Source organism: Microcaecilia unicolor, chromosome 5 (assembly GCF_901765095.1).
Source record: "Microcaecilia unicolor chromosome 5, aMicUni1.1, whole genome shotgun sequence".
In the NCBI taxonomy this organism is placed as follows: domain Eukaryota; kingdom Metazoa; phylum Chordata; class Amphibia; order Gymnophiona; family Siphonopidae; genus Microcaecilia; species Microcaecilia unicolor.
Window position 1 is genome coordinate 236,624,134 of NC_044035.1, and position 15,635 is coordinate 236,639,768.

The window sequence follows — 15,635 nt, forward strand, 5'->3', positions numbered from 1 at the left end:
GGACTTATTGTTTGTAATCAGCTTAGAATCTCTTTTGAATTTAGCGGAATATAAGAATCATATAGCATAGCATAGCAAAAACATCCAAATGCAGATTTATGCCACTTTTTGGACATTTTTCTCTTTTGAAAATGAGCCCCATAGTAACATAGTAAGTGATGTCAAACACAAACAGAAGAAAAAACTTCACTAAAGGAAAACGCCAGGTGTCCACAGTAGAGAAACAAAAAGAAGAACCTCTCGCAGGTGGTGTTCAAGGAAAGTCTTTATTACAGCAATTTTCAAAAAACAAAAAAGGGGACCCAAATTTAGCAGAGAATAAAAAGTATGAATATATGTAAAAAAATACATACCTAGGAATTTATCATGTCAAACATATTCCCAGACAAGTCATGAAATGTGGAGGGGCATAATCGTAAGGGACGTCCTCACAGAATGTCCCGATCCAGAGGCGGGGAAACCCCTATTTTTGAAACAAGATGGACGTCCATCTTTTGTTTCGATAATACAGTCAGGAACTTCCAAATTCTTAAATTTGGTCGTCCTTAGATTTGGTCATCCCTAGACTTGGTCGTTTCTGATTTTCGGCAATAATGGAAACCAAGAACGCCCCTCTCAGAAACGACCAAATGCAAGCCATTTGGTCGTGGGAGGAGCCAGCATTTGTAGTGCACTGATCCCCCTGACATGCCAGGACACCAACCGGGTACCCTATGGGGCACTGCAGTGGACTTCATAAATTGCTCCCAGGTACATAGCTCTCTTACCGTGTGTGCTGAGCCCCCCAAACCCCACTACCCACAACTGTACACCGCTACCATAGCCCTTACGGGTGAAGAGGGGCACCTAGATGTGGGTACAGTAGGTTTGTGGTGGGTTTTGGAGGGCTCGCTGTTTCCTCCACAAACGTAACAGGTAGGGGGGGATGGGCCTGGGTCCACCTGCCTGAAGTGCACTGCAACCACTAAAACTGTTCCAGGGACCTGCATCCGCTGTCATGGACCTGAGTATGACATCTGAGGCTGGCAATCAATATTTTTAAAGATGTTTTTTGAGGGAGGGAGGGGGTTAGTGACCACTGGGGGAGTAAGGGGAGGTCATCCCCGATTGTCTACGGTGGTCATCTGGTCAGTTCGGGCACCTTTTTGTGACTTGGTCATAAGAAAAACACGACCAGGTAAAGTCGTCCAAGTGTTCATCAGGGACGTCCTTGTTTCTTTCGATTATGGGTTGAGGACGTCCAAGTGTTAGGCATGCCCAAGTCCCGCCTTCGCTACGCCTCTGACACGCCGCATGAACTTTGGCCATCCCTGCAATGGAAAGCAGTTGGGGACGTCCAAAATCGGCTTTCGACTATACCGTGAACTTCAGTCCGAAGCCGGGCCCGTCTCGACTCTGTGGAAATCTGGCCACGGTGGGTATGTCGAGAGGAAGACTCCCGCACCGGTGGCGATGAAGCTCCCTCCAACCAAGTCGTCGGGGAGTCAGCCTGGGAGGCTGCCGAGGCAGGTACCGTAAGCAGTACCGGGATCGGAGACCTCTCCACGGGCGAGGAGCCAGCCACCGCCTCTCTCAACGGCACTGGCGGCGCAAGCACCCCCGGTACCGGAGCGGACGGGTGTAGCAGCTCTTCCAGGATCCCTGGAAAGATGGCCCAGAGGCTCTCGTTCAGAGCGGCTGTCGAGGAAGGCAGTGGGGCTGGTACAGGCGACGAGCTCAGAATCTGTCTGGGGCGCGGAGGCGGTGCTGGGCTGTCCGTAGCAGAGCGCATCGACACCTCTTGTATGGAGGGCGAGCGGTCCTCCCGGCGTCGACGCTTAGTGGGTGCCGAATCCTTCGGTGTCCCGGAGCTCTCGGTACCGTGATGGGAAGGCGACCGGTGACGATGCTTCTTTGCCTTCGCACGAAGCACGTCACCGGTTCCTCTCAGTACCGAAGAGGAGGACGTTGAATCCAAACGCCTTCTCGGGGCTGGGTCCAAAACAGGTTGATCCCGGGGGGCCTGTACCGCAGGAGCCCTCGAGGCAGGCGGAGACCTACTCGAGGGCTCACCACTACCAGCAGGGGAATGGACAGCCCTCACCTGCGCTCCTGATGACGACGCACCCTCCGACGACATCGATACCTCCGATGACCTTCGTACCGCGGGCGTCGAAGTACCGGATGAGGCTCCGAACAAAAGGTTCCACTGAGCCAATCTTGCCGCCTGGGTCCTCTTCTTCAACAGAAGACAGAGAGTGCAGGCTTGGGGACGATGACCAGCCCCCAGACACTGAAGACATGAAACGTGCCTATCAGTGAGCGAAATCGTCCGGCTTCACCGCGTGCACTTCTTGAAGCTGCTGGCAGGCTTTGATGACATGGGCAGAAAAATCACGCCGGCGAAATCAAAATTCGCGATGATGCCAAAAAGAGGGCACCAAAAACAGGGAAAAACCCGTACGGGTGGCTGAAAAGGCCGCTTCCGATGAACGAAAGGAAACTTAACGGGAAAAAACTAAGGAATAAAGGAAAAGTTTTTTTTTTTTAAACAAGAACGGACTACTCCGAACACTTTCCGAAAGGAAAAAAAGCGGCGAAAAACGTGCGAGGGGTCTCCTTGAGGCACAGACCGACCGTAAACAGCCGTCCTGAGCCGCGGAAAAAAGATGACTGAGGAACACGCTCTCGTTGTGGGCGGGAAGGCAGTCGCGCATGCGCACGCGAGGGCTAGCAAACGTTGTTGCTAGGAAGATCTCCGATCTGGGGCTGCCGTTGGACGTCACCCACATGTGAGAACAAGCAGCCTGCTTGTCCTCGGAGAAGGCAAGCTATAAGCACTGGTGAACAGGCTCCTGCTGTGAATCTTCTAGATGTGCAGGCTGAAGATCTCAGACTATATAGATTATCTGAGATAGGAACTGCTAATTCCTGACGTTTACTCACAAATTAAAAATTCCTATTACCACACAAACAAACAATAACATGGCACTAAAGCTGAGATAGAAAAAGAGATATGTAGAGGAGAGTGAGACAAGGATTTCAGAAATGTGTTCATCAAACAGGTGAATTCTCACATGAGGTGGACTGACCATTCGAGCAACCGGGCAGTGCACAAGGGTCCAGAGGCTCTAGGGGGCCCAGAGGTTCTGCTTGGTTGCCTGCCGCCGCTGGAGGTCCTACCTTGAAGGGCCCTGGTGGTCTAGTGTCTTCTTTGAGGACATCCAGGCAGGAAAGAATCCCACTCTTTCCTACCTGTGCCACTATTGTGCCCAGGACCGGCACTGGTGTATTCTTAAAAATGGCTGCTGAGAATGCCAAGACCCGTGAGACTGCCACGGGAAGTCTCGGAAGCCATTTTGAAAACTTGTTGGCACCAGCCCTGGGCATGCTAGCACCAGCGGGCAGGAAAGAGTGGGATTCTTTTCTGCCCAGCTGCCCCCGATGAAGCCACTAGACCACCAGGGACTTTCAAGGTAGGGGGTCTGTAGTGTGTGGGAGGGGGCGGCAATTGAGGCGGTGGGGGGCTGTGATGTGCATGAGGGGGATGGCAGGCAGTGGCTGGGGGGCCCCGATGACCCTTACAGCCCGGGGCCCCCGACTATTGTCAGTCCACCCCTGATTCTCACCCTAACCAATATGTACAGTTGAAACTCTAAGTAACTGGAGTTCAATGAAGAAGAAAGTGAAAGTAGGAGAAGCAAGCCTGCATATTCTTTTTTCATTCTCTCACCTGTCTCTTGGGCTTGCAACTGTAAAAAGAGTGGTCCCTCCTAGTTAGGGAAAGCTGACATACAGGGCATGAGTTTAGCCAAGCTAATATCACTGAAAGATGGAAGCCCTAAGAGGTAAACCCACTTAATGAATTAGCAAGCTATGGACTTAGAGAAAATGTAAACCCTGGCGAAACAAATCTCTTCCAGTGAAGAAGGTGCATCAGGACTTTGGTATGGCAACAGGGCCAAGTATTGGAGTATCACCCCTCTACCCATGCAGGAACAGGGCCCAGTGGCTGAGAAGCAGCAGCCTCAGGAGGAGCAGGTCCCAGGAGTTAAGACATGTCAAAGCATTCATACTCCTCCTCCCTCAAATAAATTAGAGCACAGCAACTGAAGGGCAGAAGAGTTACAGCAGCAAGAGTAGCAAGGGCCCAGTAGCTGAGAGGTGATGGAGTAGTCCCCAGCAGATGCAAGGCAGTGGAGTGACATGCCATGCAGAAGAAATAGGGATCAGCATCTGACAGGGTGGAGAGGACTGGCACCATCCAGAAGGGATGGGATCAATGACTGAGAAGCAGTGAAGTAGCAGCCCCCCCCCCCCCCCCCCCCCCCACTCAAGAGGGGCAGACAAGCAGGGCTTGGGACTGGACAGCAGAGCAGAGAAGATGATCAGACCAAACATGACAGATTTTCCCCTATGACTCACAGCAGCCATTGGTCCAGTTGCATTCCTTCACATGGGTGAAACTTGAGGTACAGTGGGAAGGGGAAAAAAGGGAGGATAATTGTGTGGGAAAACAAGAGGTTCTTTTTATATCTATTTGTTAATACCATAAAGGAATTACCTAAATGGATATCTGACGCCTTGTAAAAAAATGCATAGGAGGTTCTTGTCCTTACATACTGTAGTTATGCTTCATAAGGATTAATACCCTAACTATTAAAATGCACTGATGGAGTTTACAGTTGTACAGTTTAATTTAATTTGTAAGCTTTGCCAGCTATCCTTTTTTCAAAGTCACATTTGTTGTTTTTGTTTTCCTGGAAGAAGAGAGGAAAGTCCCAGCACCCTCCTTCCCCTGGTGGAGACACTAGGCAGAAAGTATTCAGGGACCAAAACAGCCTGCCAGGCTGGTCTTGGACTCAGGAGCACCTCAGCAAGGCAATAGAGCACAAGGGTGTTACATTATGATCCAATTTGTTTAGTCTAGTGTTATCCTTCATTTACCATTTGGGCACATGAAAAGAAATGCAAACCTTCATCTCTTCTTTCTCAGCAATACGGTCAGTAACACGTTCCTGGAGAATGTCCTCTCGTTTCTCAAAGTCCTTCAGGTGAAGCAGTTCATCGAAGAGTGTAATATGCATAAGGTCCCCCATCTTCATCTGCAAGTCCATCTTTTGCCTCTCGTGTCTCAGGAGACGTAGCTCTGCATCAAATGTACTTATCAGGCTGTTGATCTGTTGCATGCCAGTAATCATTAAAGAGTTAGAAAATGGTTTTCACATTCAGGAGCATGAAAAGTTAATAAATACAAGAACAAAACTAGAGAACTATTCAGTAAATAGTGCATAGGAAGAGGTTTGTTGAGTTTTGGTATTTTTTTCTTAGTTCAGCTCATTCAAATATTTAGCTTATTTTAAAAAGTATTATAGTCTTCTGTTTATATACAAAAATACTAGGGTAGAGATTCAGCCAGTGGTGGTCAGTGTTTTTTTTGGCTGCCACCAGCTTTGTCCCGGGATATTAGGACCACATTTTATGCGGTTAAATGCTGAATATCAGCACAACTGCAGATGTACCAACTCCGCCTCTGGACTGCCTACAACATAGCCAGTAGCTTAGGAGCTTCTCAATGGCACTATTCGGTTAAGTGCCACTAAGCATGCCTGGTTAGCCCCAGACAAGCAACTTAATCAGCCAGGAGCCATTTCCGTCTGTTTAAATTGCTTTGAATATCAGCCCCCCCCCCCACCCCGGTAAATAAATATATAAATATTTATATGCAGCATCTAGCATTACAATAGCAAATCAGCTATGCAAATAAAGTACAATTATTTATCCTTTTGGAAAATTTATTTTCCTTTTATTCTGCAGAGGTGATTGTGAGTGGGACATACTGTTGACCAGGGAGGTCATCCATGCCATCTACTTCCTGTATCTAAAAGACTTGAACCAGTAACTATTGTAAAAGGGAAAAAAACATCCTAAATGCATACGACTATATTCAAAACAATTCTACAGTTCACAACTCCTATAGAGCAGCAGGGGCTATGACACACTTATAGGTGGAACTCAAGGTGCATGTGTATTAATTTTCAGAAGAAGCTGTGATGTCTGAGACAGGGGTTGTCAACCCAGTCCTCAGGACACACCTAGCCAGCCAGGTTTTCAGAATATCCACAATGAATATAAATGAGATAGATTTGAATAGAATAAAGGTAGTGCATGCAAATCTATCTCATGCATAGTCACTGTGGATATCCTGAAAACTTGACTGGCTTGGTGTGTCACAAGGACTGGGTTGACAACCCCTGATTTAAGATGTACTGTAATTCTGTTTTGAATGCAACCTTAACACCTGTATAAAAAGGCAGTTTATAAGTCAAATAAATAAATTAAATAATGCATGAAGCTTCATGGTTCTATATCCTCAGTTAGAGCCAGATCTAATTGAACTGGCAGATTAGAAAATAGGAAGATGTTACTGGTGGTGGTGGGGGGGGGGGGGGGGGGGGGAATGATGCAAATAAAGGAGAAATTAGGTCTTACCTGCTAATTTGCTTTCCTTGAGTCTCTCCAGACCATTCCCTATGAGTGGCTAATATGCACGCCTACCAGCAGAGGGAGACTGAGAATTAATGAACAGCGCTCCTGTATAAGGACTGTGCAACCCTGACCTGCTCAGTAGTTCGAATAGCCAAGCAACATATAAAAAAACTTCAACTAGAAGGAACTGAACACTTAAAACACCACCAGAAATTGAGCTCCCAGAAGGAAAAGAGCACCAAAAAGAATAACTGGAACAAACTTTAATAAAAAACATAGATGCAGTTGCAATCCCAGACGGAAGAAATCTCAACGATCCCACTGTTCCTGGGTGGGCTCAGGAATGGTCTGGAGAGACTCATGGAAAGCAAATTAGCAGGTAAGACCTAATTTCTCCTTCCTTATCATGTTCTCCAGACCATTCCCTATGAGTGGGAAGTACCAAAGAAGTACTCACCGATGATGGGAAAGCCCCCGGAGCAAGACGGATGCCCCAAAGGAAGCATCCCGTCATGCCTGCACGTCCAACCTGTAATGCTTGACAAAGGAATGCAGTGAGGACCAAGTCGCCGCCTTACAAATGTTCTGTGGTGGAATGACAAGAGTGTTCTGCCCAGGAAGAAGCATGCGCACGCGTAGAATGCACCCGAACCACGGGCACCCATTTCCCCGACATCAGGTACATGGAAGAAATTGCATCCTTGATCCAATGAGTGATGGAACCCTTGGAAGCCATCTTCCCTTTTCGAGGTCCCCCAAACAAGACCCAGAGGCTGTTGGACTTCCGAAAGTCCGCTGTCTGACACAAATAGCAACAGCACCGCAACACCCGATGAACATCCAACTTATACAACCGAGGGGACTCATCCCCCAGGAAGGAAGGCAAGGAAACAGCCTGGTTGACATGAAACAGAGAAATCACCTTAGGAAGATAGGAAGGAACCGTCCGTAACAACACCTTCTCCTTGGTAATGACCAGAAATGGGTCATGGCAGAACACAGCCTGCAACTCAGAAATACGCCGCGCCGAAGTGATAGCCACCAAAAAGACCACCTCAAGCATAAGATCCTTATGTGTAGCCTGCCCTATGGGCTCAAACAGGGCTTGAACCAAAGCCGACAGCACCAAATTCAAGTCTCAGGGAGGGACCACCAGGCGTATGGGAGGCCGCAATCGCTTAACCCCTTGGAAAAAATGAGAGACATCCAGATGAAGGGCTAGCGATTTCCCCTGAAGCAGACTTCGAAAACAGGTGAGAGCCAACTGAACCCGAAGGGAGGACAGCGACAATCCTTTCTCCAGACCTCTCTGTAAAATTTCTAGATGACCAATGGAGGCCCTCAATGGCTGCACCTCCCGCTTTTCACACCAAGCCTCAAAAACATGCCAAACCCGAACATTAGCCAAGGAAGTGGACCGCTTCCTGGAACTCAGAAGGGTATGCACCACCACAACTGAGTAGCCCTTCTTCAACAGTCGTGACCGCTCAACAGCCAAGACGTAAGTGAGAATTGAGCCATGTCGGGCATCCAGATGGGTCCCTGAACCAACAGACCCTCCTCCCAGGGAAGAGGAAGCGAAGCATCCATCTGCAATTGCTCGAGATCCACATACTATGGTCAACGTGGCCAAATGGGAGCCACCAGAATCATGTGACCAACCTGACCCTGGATACGCTGAACTCGACCAGAGTGGCCACGGAGGAAACACAAAGAAGAGGACTTGATGAGGCCAGGGTTGTGCTAACGCATTGAGACCCTCCAAAAATGGCTCCCTTCTGCAGCTGAAAAACTGCAGAGCATTGGCATTCTCTGCCGTGGTCATCAGATCCATTACTGGGGTGCCCCACCAATCGACAATGAGCTGTAAGGCTAACGGGGCTAACGCCCACTCCCCTGGATCCAGATAATTCGCCTGTAGGTTGGATGCTCCCGCAACATGTGCTGCCGAGAGAAGCCGGACGTTCTGTTCCGCCCAGGCCATGATCAACGCCACCTCCTGCGCTAAGAGAGAGCTTTTGGTCCCTCCCTAACAACTGACATAAGTGACTGCTGTCACATTGTTGGAGAGAACTCGGACATCGCGAAATAGGAGCATCGGCTGAAAATGCAACAGAGCAAGACGAATTGCCCTGGTTTCCAGATGATTGATGGACCAGCGAGACTCCTCCACCAACCAGGAGCCCTGAGCAACTTGTCCCTGACAATGGGCTCCCCACCCAGTCTGGCTGACATCCGTTGTTACTAACACCCAGTCCGGAGAGTTGAGGGGTATGCCCCGGCTCAGATGATGACAATCCAGCCACCAGTGAAGGCTGAGCCGCACTGGACGACGGAGAGAAACTCTGCATGAGAGAGTCCACCTGAAGAGGCCAGCGAGCCAGGAGGGCGGCTTGAAGAGGCCTCATATGTGCCCATGCCCACGGCACCACCTCGATGGACACCGCCATAGACCCCAGCACCTGCAAAATATCCCACGCTGACGGAGCCTGGATTGCCAGCATCCAACGCACCTGGGCCTGGATCTTCAGGATGCGCACTGCCAGAAGGTGCACCAAGCCCTCACGTGTATTGAAACACACTTCCAGGAATTCCAAGAACTAAAGAGGGAACCAGCAAGCACTTGGATGCATTGACAATCCATCCCAACTGCTGGAGGAGCACCACTCAACCTGAGGCTCTCCGGCTTTCCTCTCCCAACTTTGCCCTGATTAACCAATCGGAAAAAGAAGCCAGCAGATCAATATAACATCAGAAAGATTTTATTGAAGATACCGTATGTAAACAAATTGCCCGTAACAGGCCGTGTTTCGCCCACCAAGGGCTGCATCAGGGGCTACAATAAACAAACAGATTGAATTATAATAAATAAAACATCAAATTTAAAATATAAAAACAACATACTTAAAATATAAAAACAACATACCACCATAGTTTCTCATATATTCATGAACAAATAGATAATGTATAAGGTATAAAATGATAATAAAATGTTATACATACATGTACAGTGGTGGAAATAAGTATTTGATCCCTTGCTGATTTTGTAAGTTTGCCCACTGACAAAGACATGAGCAGCCCATAATTGAAGGGTAGGTTATTGGTAACAGTGAGAGATAGCACATCACAAATTAAATCCGTAAAATCACATTGTGGAAAGTATATGAATTTATTTGCATTCTGCAGAGGGAAATAAGTATTTGATCCCCCACCAACCAGTAAGAGATCTGGCCCCTACAGACCAGGTAGATGCTCCAAATCAACTCGTTACCTGCATGACAGACAGCTGTCGGCAATGGTCACCTGTATGAAAGACACCTGTCCACAGACTCAGTGAATCAGTCAGACTCTAACCTCTACAAAATGGCCAAGAGCAAGGAGCTGTCTAAGGATGTCAGGGACAAGATCATACACCTGCACAAGGCTGGAATGGGCTACAAAACCATCAGTAAGACGCTGGGCGAGAAGGAGACAACTGTTGGTGCCATAGTAAGAAAATGGAAGAAGTACAAAATGACTGTCAATCGACAAAGATCTGGGGCTCCACGCAAAATCTCACCTCGTGGGGTATCCTTGATCATGAGGAAGGTTAGAAATTAGCCTACAACTACAAGGGGGGAACTTGTCAATGATCTCAAGGCAGCTGGGACCACTGTCACCACGAAAACCATTGGTAACACATTACGACATAACGGATTGCAATCCTGCAGTGCCCGCAAGGTCCCCCTGCTCCGGAAGGCACATGTGACGGCCCGTCTGAAGTTTGCCAGTGAACACCTGGATGATGCCGAGAGTGATTGGGAGAAGGTGCTGTGGTCAGATGAGACAAAAATTGAGCTCTTTGGCATGAACTCAACTCGCCGTGTTTGGAGGAAGAGAAATGCTGCCTATGACCCAAAGAACACCGTCCCCACTGTCAAGCATGGAGGTGGAAATGTTATGTTTTGGGGGTGTTTCTCTGCTAAGGGCACAGGACTACTTCACCGCATCAATGGGAGAATGGATGGGGCCATGTACCGTACAATTCTGAGTGACAACCTCCTTCCCTCCGCCAGGGCCTTAAAAATGGGTCGTGGCTGGGTCTTCCAGCACGACAATGACCCAAAACATACAGCCAAGGCAACAAAGGAGTGGCTCAGGAAGAAGCACATTAGGGTCATGGAGTGGCCTAGCCAGTCACCAGACCTTAATCCCATTGAAAACTTATGGAGGGAGCTGAAGCTGCGAGTTGCCAAGCGACAGCCCAGAACTCTTAATGATTTAGAGATGATCTGCAAAGAGGAGTGGACCAAAATTCCTCCTGACATGTGTGCAAACCTCATCATCAACTACAGAAGACGTCTGACCGCTGTGCTTGCCAACAAGGGTTTTGCCACCAAGTATTAGGTCTTGTTTGCCAGAGGGATTAAATACTTATTTCCCTCTGCAGAATGCAAATAAATTCATATACTTTCCACAATGTGATTTTCCGGATTTAATTTGTGATGTGCTATCTCTCACTGTTACCAATAACCTACCCTTCAATTATGGGCTGCTCATGTCTTTGTCAGTGGGCAAACTTACAAAATCAGCAAGGGATCAAATACTTATTTCCACCACTGTATGTAAAATCTAAACATGAATAAATAAGTAAGTGGTGTACATAGAAAGGACCACTTAATACAAATAAATAAATAAATAAATCATCCCATCACAAAAAAACGCTAAAAACGATTAACCAATCGTTCAGGTAGGGATGCACCAAGATCCCCTTCCGACACAACTGAGCCACTACCACCACCATCACCTTGGAGAAGATCCGTGGTGCTGTAGCAAGCCCGAAGGGCATTGCTCGAAACTGGAAGTGATCTCTCCCAAGACTGCAAAGCGAAGAAACTTTTGATGGTCCAGAAGAATAGGAATGTGAAGGTACGTCTCCGTAAAATCTAAGGACGTGAGAAACTCCGCCAGCTGAACTGCCACAATAACCGACTTGGGAGTTTCCATGCAGAAGGCAACACCCTCAAAGCCGGATTCACCCTTTTTAGGTCTAGAATTGGACGCCAGGAGCCCTCCTTCTTGGGCATGATAAAGTAAATGGAATATCTGCCAGAACCTCTCTTGCCTGGGGGGGAACCGGAACCACAGCCCGCGGAGCCAGAAGACAATCCAGGGTCTGATGCACAGCCCTGGCCTTGAGCAATGACTTGCAAGGAGAAATGAGAAAGACATCTGGAAGTGGATGGCGAAACTCCAGGGCATACCTGTACCTGACTATATCTAAGACCCACTGGTCTGAAGTTACCCAGACCCAGCTCCGATAAAACAGCTGAAGCCTGCCTCCTATGGCCAGAACCGGAGACTGGGCACCTTCATTGAGAGATTTGGGCACTCCTGGATCCCCCAGCGCCTCAGTTGTGACCTCATCTACTGTTGCCCCAAAAGGGCTGAAAGGACTGACCTCTATTCCAGAACCAAGCATGTTGAGAACCAGCACCTCTACCTGGCCTGTATCTGCAAGCCTCCCTGAGGCGCCCTCGGGCCGCAGACCGGGAAGCCAAGTGGGACCTATCCTCTGGAAGCCGAGCTCCTTTGGTCTCGCCCAGACTGTTGACAAGTTTCTCCATCGCTAAAAAGAAGCTTACCCTGGAAAGGAAGCTGACTCAGACGTACTTTGGATGCTACATCCGCCGCCCAGTGACGGAGCCACAAAAAGCAACGTTCCGACACTGCCAGTGCCAGATTCCTCGCAGAGGCCCAAACCAAGTCATACATGGCACCCGCAAGAAAAGTGGTGCCCATCTCCAGATTAATGACATTGGCCACCGAATGAGAAGAAAAGTCTGCTGGAACATTGGGGAGATGCTCAGCACAACGAAAACAGGCCCGAGCCACATAGCCCCTGTAGATGGCCACCTGCAAGGCCAAGGCAGAAACCTCGAAGGAGCACTTCAACAAAACCTCCAACCTGCAATCCTGCTGGTTCTTGAGAGACGTCCCACCCTCAAGAGGGATAGCTGACTTCTTGGTGACCGCTATAACCAGCGCGTCTACCTTGGGGACCTGAAAGGTCTCCAGATCTGCCTGAGGGAGCTGATAAAGACGAGCCATGGCATGATCGATTTGTAAATGCAAATCGGGAACTAGCCATTCCGCCTCCACCAGTTCCTTCAAATCCTCATGATAAGGAAAGGTTTGTGGAGGTCTACAAACCCCCTTAAGAAGCGGGTCCCCTTTCTGGGACACCTGAGGGGGATCTTCTGACAATTTAAGCGTCTGAAGTACCTCTGCCAACAGGGAGGGCACCTCTTGCCTTCTAAAAATGTGTACTACTGAAGGATCCTCATCTAAGTGAGGATCTGAGGGTTCATCCAGTGATCCTGTGTCCCAAAACTCTCAGACCCTAAGGAGGAGGGGCAAGAGAACCCGATGCAACATGAGGAGAAATTCCTCTCTTCAGGCAATAAGCCTGATGGAGTGAAAACGGAGCTGCTGAAGCCCCTGAGGAGTCCTGCCGCAACATCACCAGCGACTCCTTAGAGAAAGAAGGGACCGGCAGCGGAGGAAGTAACATGGTGGACGTTCCCGCCAAAACCGCATCAGTCACGCTATGGGAAGGAGCACTTACATAAGTACATAAGTATTGCCATACTGGGAAAGACCAAAGGTCCATCAAGCCCAGCATCCTGTTTCCAACAGTGGACAATCCAGGTCACAAATACCTGGCAAGATCCCAAAAAAGTACAAAATATTTTATACTGCTTATCCCAGAAACAGTGAATTTTCTGCAAGTCCATTTAATAATGGTCTATGGACTTTTCCTTTAGGAAGCCGTCCAAACCTTTACCACATTCTCTGGCAACGAATTCCAGAGTTTAATTACACTCTGCACCTCCAACCCTTCAGCCGTCAGCCCAGGAATCTTAGCTGCCCCTACCTCCCCAGAACTGGACCTCACCTCCTCGCAAACCCTGCACAAGCCGGTGCTATGGGAGACCACGTGGCGTGCTGAACAGGCCGCACAATGGCGTGGCTTCTCAGACTGCGCCACCATCAGAGGAAGAAGAGAGGGAAGAAAAGTCGCCCTTGCGGGGACCAGGAATAGCGTCCCATCGCCAAACTCCCAGCAATCCTCCTAGATTGCCTTGGTTCTGGCTTCCTTTTTTTTTTTCTTTTTCAAAATTGCAGCTGCAAAAGCGAAGGCACCAAAAACCAGCACTGAGAAACCAAAGCGCCCACTGCGCCCCAGGCGTTTCCTATGTTATAGAGATATTTAAGTGAGAGAATGGTGCTTTGTTTCCACCATGACCCTTGCCTGAAGGAATTTCTCCCAAAGAAAGGAGGAGAAGGCTGAGGTGCACTGCTAAGGTAAGAGGGGAGGGGGGGAGGGACCCGGAGCCCGGAGTGTACACCCCCCAAAAGAGGCGCAGGGGCCAAGACCCTGAGACCAATACAGCTGTTTCTCTCCCAAGGAGGTTTCTTTTTGCTCCTTTTTTTTTCTTTTACTAAACCACTAAGCAAGATCCCTAAAGGGAACCTGTAAACCTAACTAAAACCAAGGGGCCAAAACCAGTGCACCCACTAAAAACATGGAGCAGGGTTGCACAGCACCTACCTCTGCTGGGAGACTAAGAAATACTGAGCAGGTCAGGGTTGCACCCTTAAACAAGAGTTCAATAATTCTCAGTCTCCCTCTGCTGGTAGGAGTGCATATTACCCACTCATAGGGAATGGTCTGGAGAAGACGATAAGGAAAACAATGATTCCTTCCTATTAGGTAAAGCTACTCATTACTGAAATGTGTACCAGGGGCGTAGCTACGGGTGGGCCTGGGTGGGCCCAGGCCCACCCAATTTCAGCCCAGGCCTGCCCAGCGCCAGCCCCAGCACCCATTGCCGGCCACTGCTGCTTTTCCTGTTGAGCAGCAGGGCCGGCGCTACAAAAAGAAGAAGCGCTAAAGGCGCTAAGCACGAGAAATGTTTAAAAAAAAAAAAAGCGCGGCACCGGCAGGCACTGTCTCGGCAGCCTTGAGGCATTGGCTGCTGGCTCGCAGGCTCCTCCCGTCTGCGGGAGGAGCCTGCGAGCCAGCAGCCAATGCCTCAGCAGCCAATGCCTCAAGGCTGCCGAGACAGTGCCTGCCGGTGCCGCGCTTTTTTTTTTTTCTTAAACATTTCTCGTCCTACGGTCCTTAGCGCCGTTAGCGCTTCTTCTTTTTGTAGCGCCGGCCCTGCTGCTCAACAGGAAAAGCAGCAGTGGCCGGCAATGGGAGCTGGCGCTGGCATGCAGGGCGGGCCTCGTCGAAGAAAAGAGGGAAACCATGGAAGGATGGGGAGAAAGAGGGAAAACATGGAAGGATGGGGAGAAAAGAGGGAAAACAGATGGAAGGATGGCAGAGAATGAGGGAAAACATGGAAGGATGGGGAGAAAGAGGGAAAACATGGAAGGATGGGGAAAAAAGAGGGAAAACAAATGGAAGGATGGCAGAGAATGAGGGAAAACATGGAAGGATGGGGAGAAAGAGGGAAAACATGGAAGGATGGGGAGAAAGAGGGAAAACATGGAAGGATGGGGAGAAAAAGAGGGAAAACAGATGGAAGGATGGGGAGAAAAGAGGGAAAACAGATGGAAGGATGGCAGAGAATGAGGGAAAACATGGAAGGATGGGGAGAAAGAGGGAAAACATGGAAGGATGGGGAGAAAAGAGGGAAAACAGATGGAAGGATGGCAGAGAATGAGGGAAAACATGGAAGGATGGGGAGAAAGAGGGAAAACATGGAAGGATGGGGAGAAAAGAGGGAAAACAGATGGAAGGATGGCAGAGAATGAGGGAAAACTTGGAAGGATGGGGAGAAAAGAGGGAAAACAGATGGAAGGATGGCAGAGAATGAGGGAAAACATGGAAGGATGGGGAGAAAGAGGGAAAACATGGAAGGATGGGGAGAGAAAGAGGGAAAACGGATGGATGGTGAGAGAGACTCTGGATGGAAGGATGGGGAGAGAAAGGGGAGAGACTGGAAGGATGCAGAGAAAGGTGAGAGACTGGAAGGATGTGGAGAGAGAAGGGACACTGAACAGAAAAGGGTAGAATGATACAGAGACACTGGTTAGAAAGAGGGAGAGAGACATTAGATGGAAGGATCAGGAGAGAGGATAGATGGATGGAAGGATGGGGAGAGAAAGAGGGAAGA

The 15,635-nt window shown here is 49.0% G+C and overlaps 1 protein-coding gene across 1 annotated transcript in view; it reads right to left on the reverse strand.

Annotated features, from left to right (window-relative positions):
* CFAP44 (cilia and flagella associated protein 44) overlaps positions 1–15,635 on the reverse strand; it is a 444,725-nt gene that overhangs the window by 77,386 nt on the left and 351,704 nt on the right. Inside the window, exon 26 of the mRNA XM_030203902.1 lies at positions 4,956–5,159. Within this exon, the coding sequence (XP_030059762.1) occupies positions 4,956–5,159 (204 nt within the window). The remainder of the gene's footprint in view (positions 1–4,955; positions 5,160–15,635) is intronic.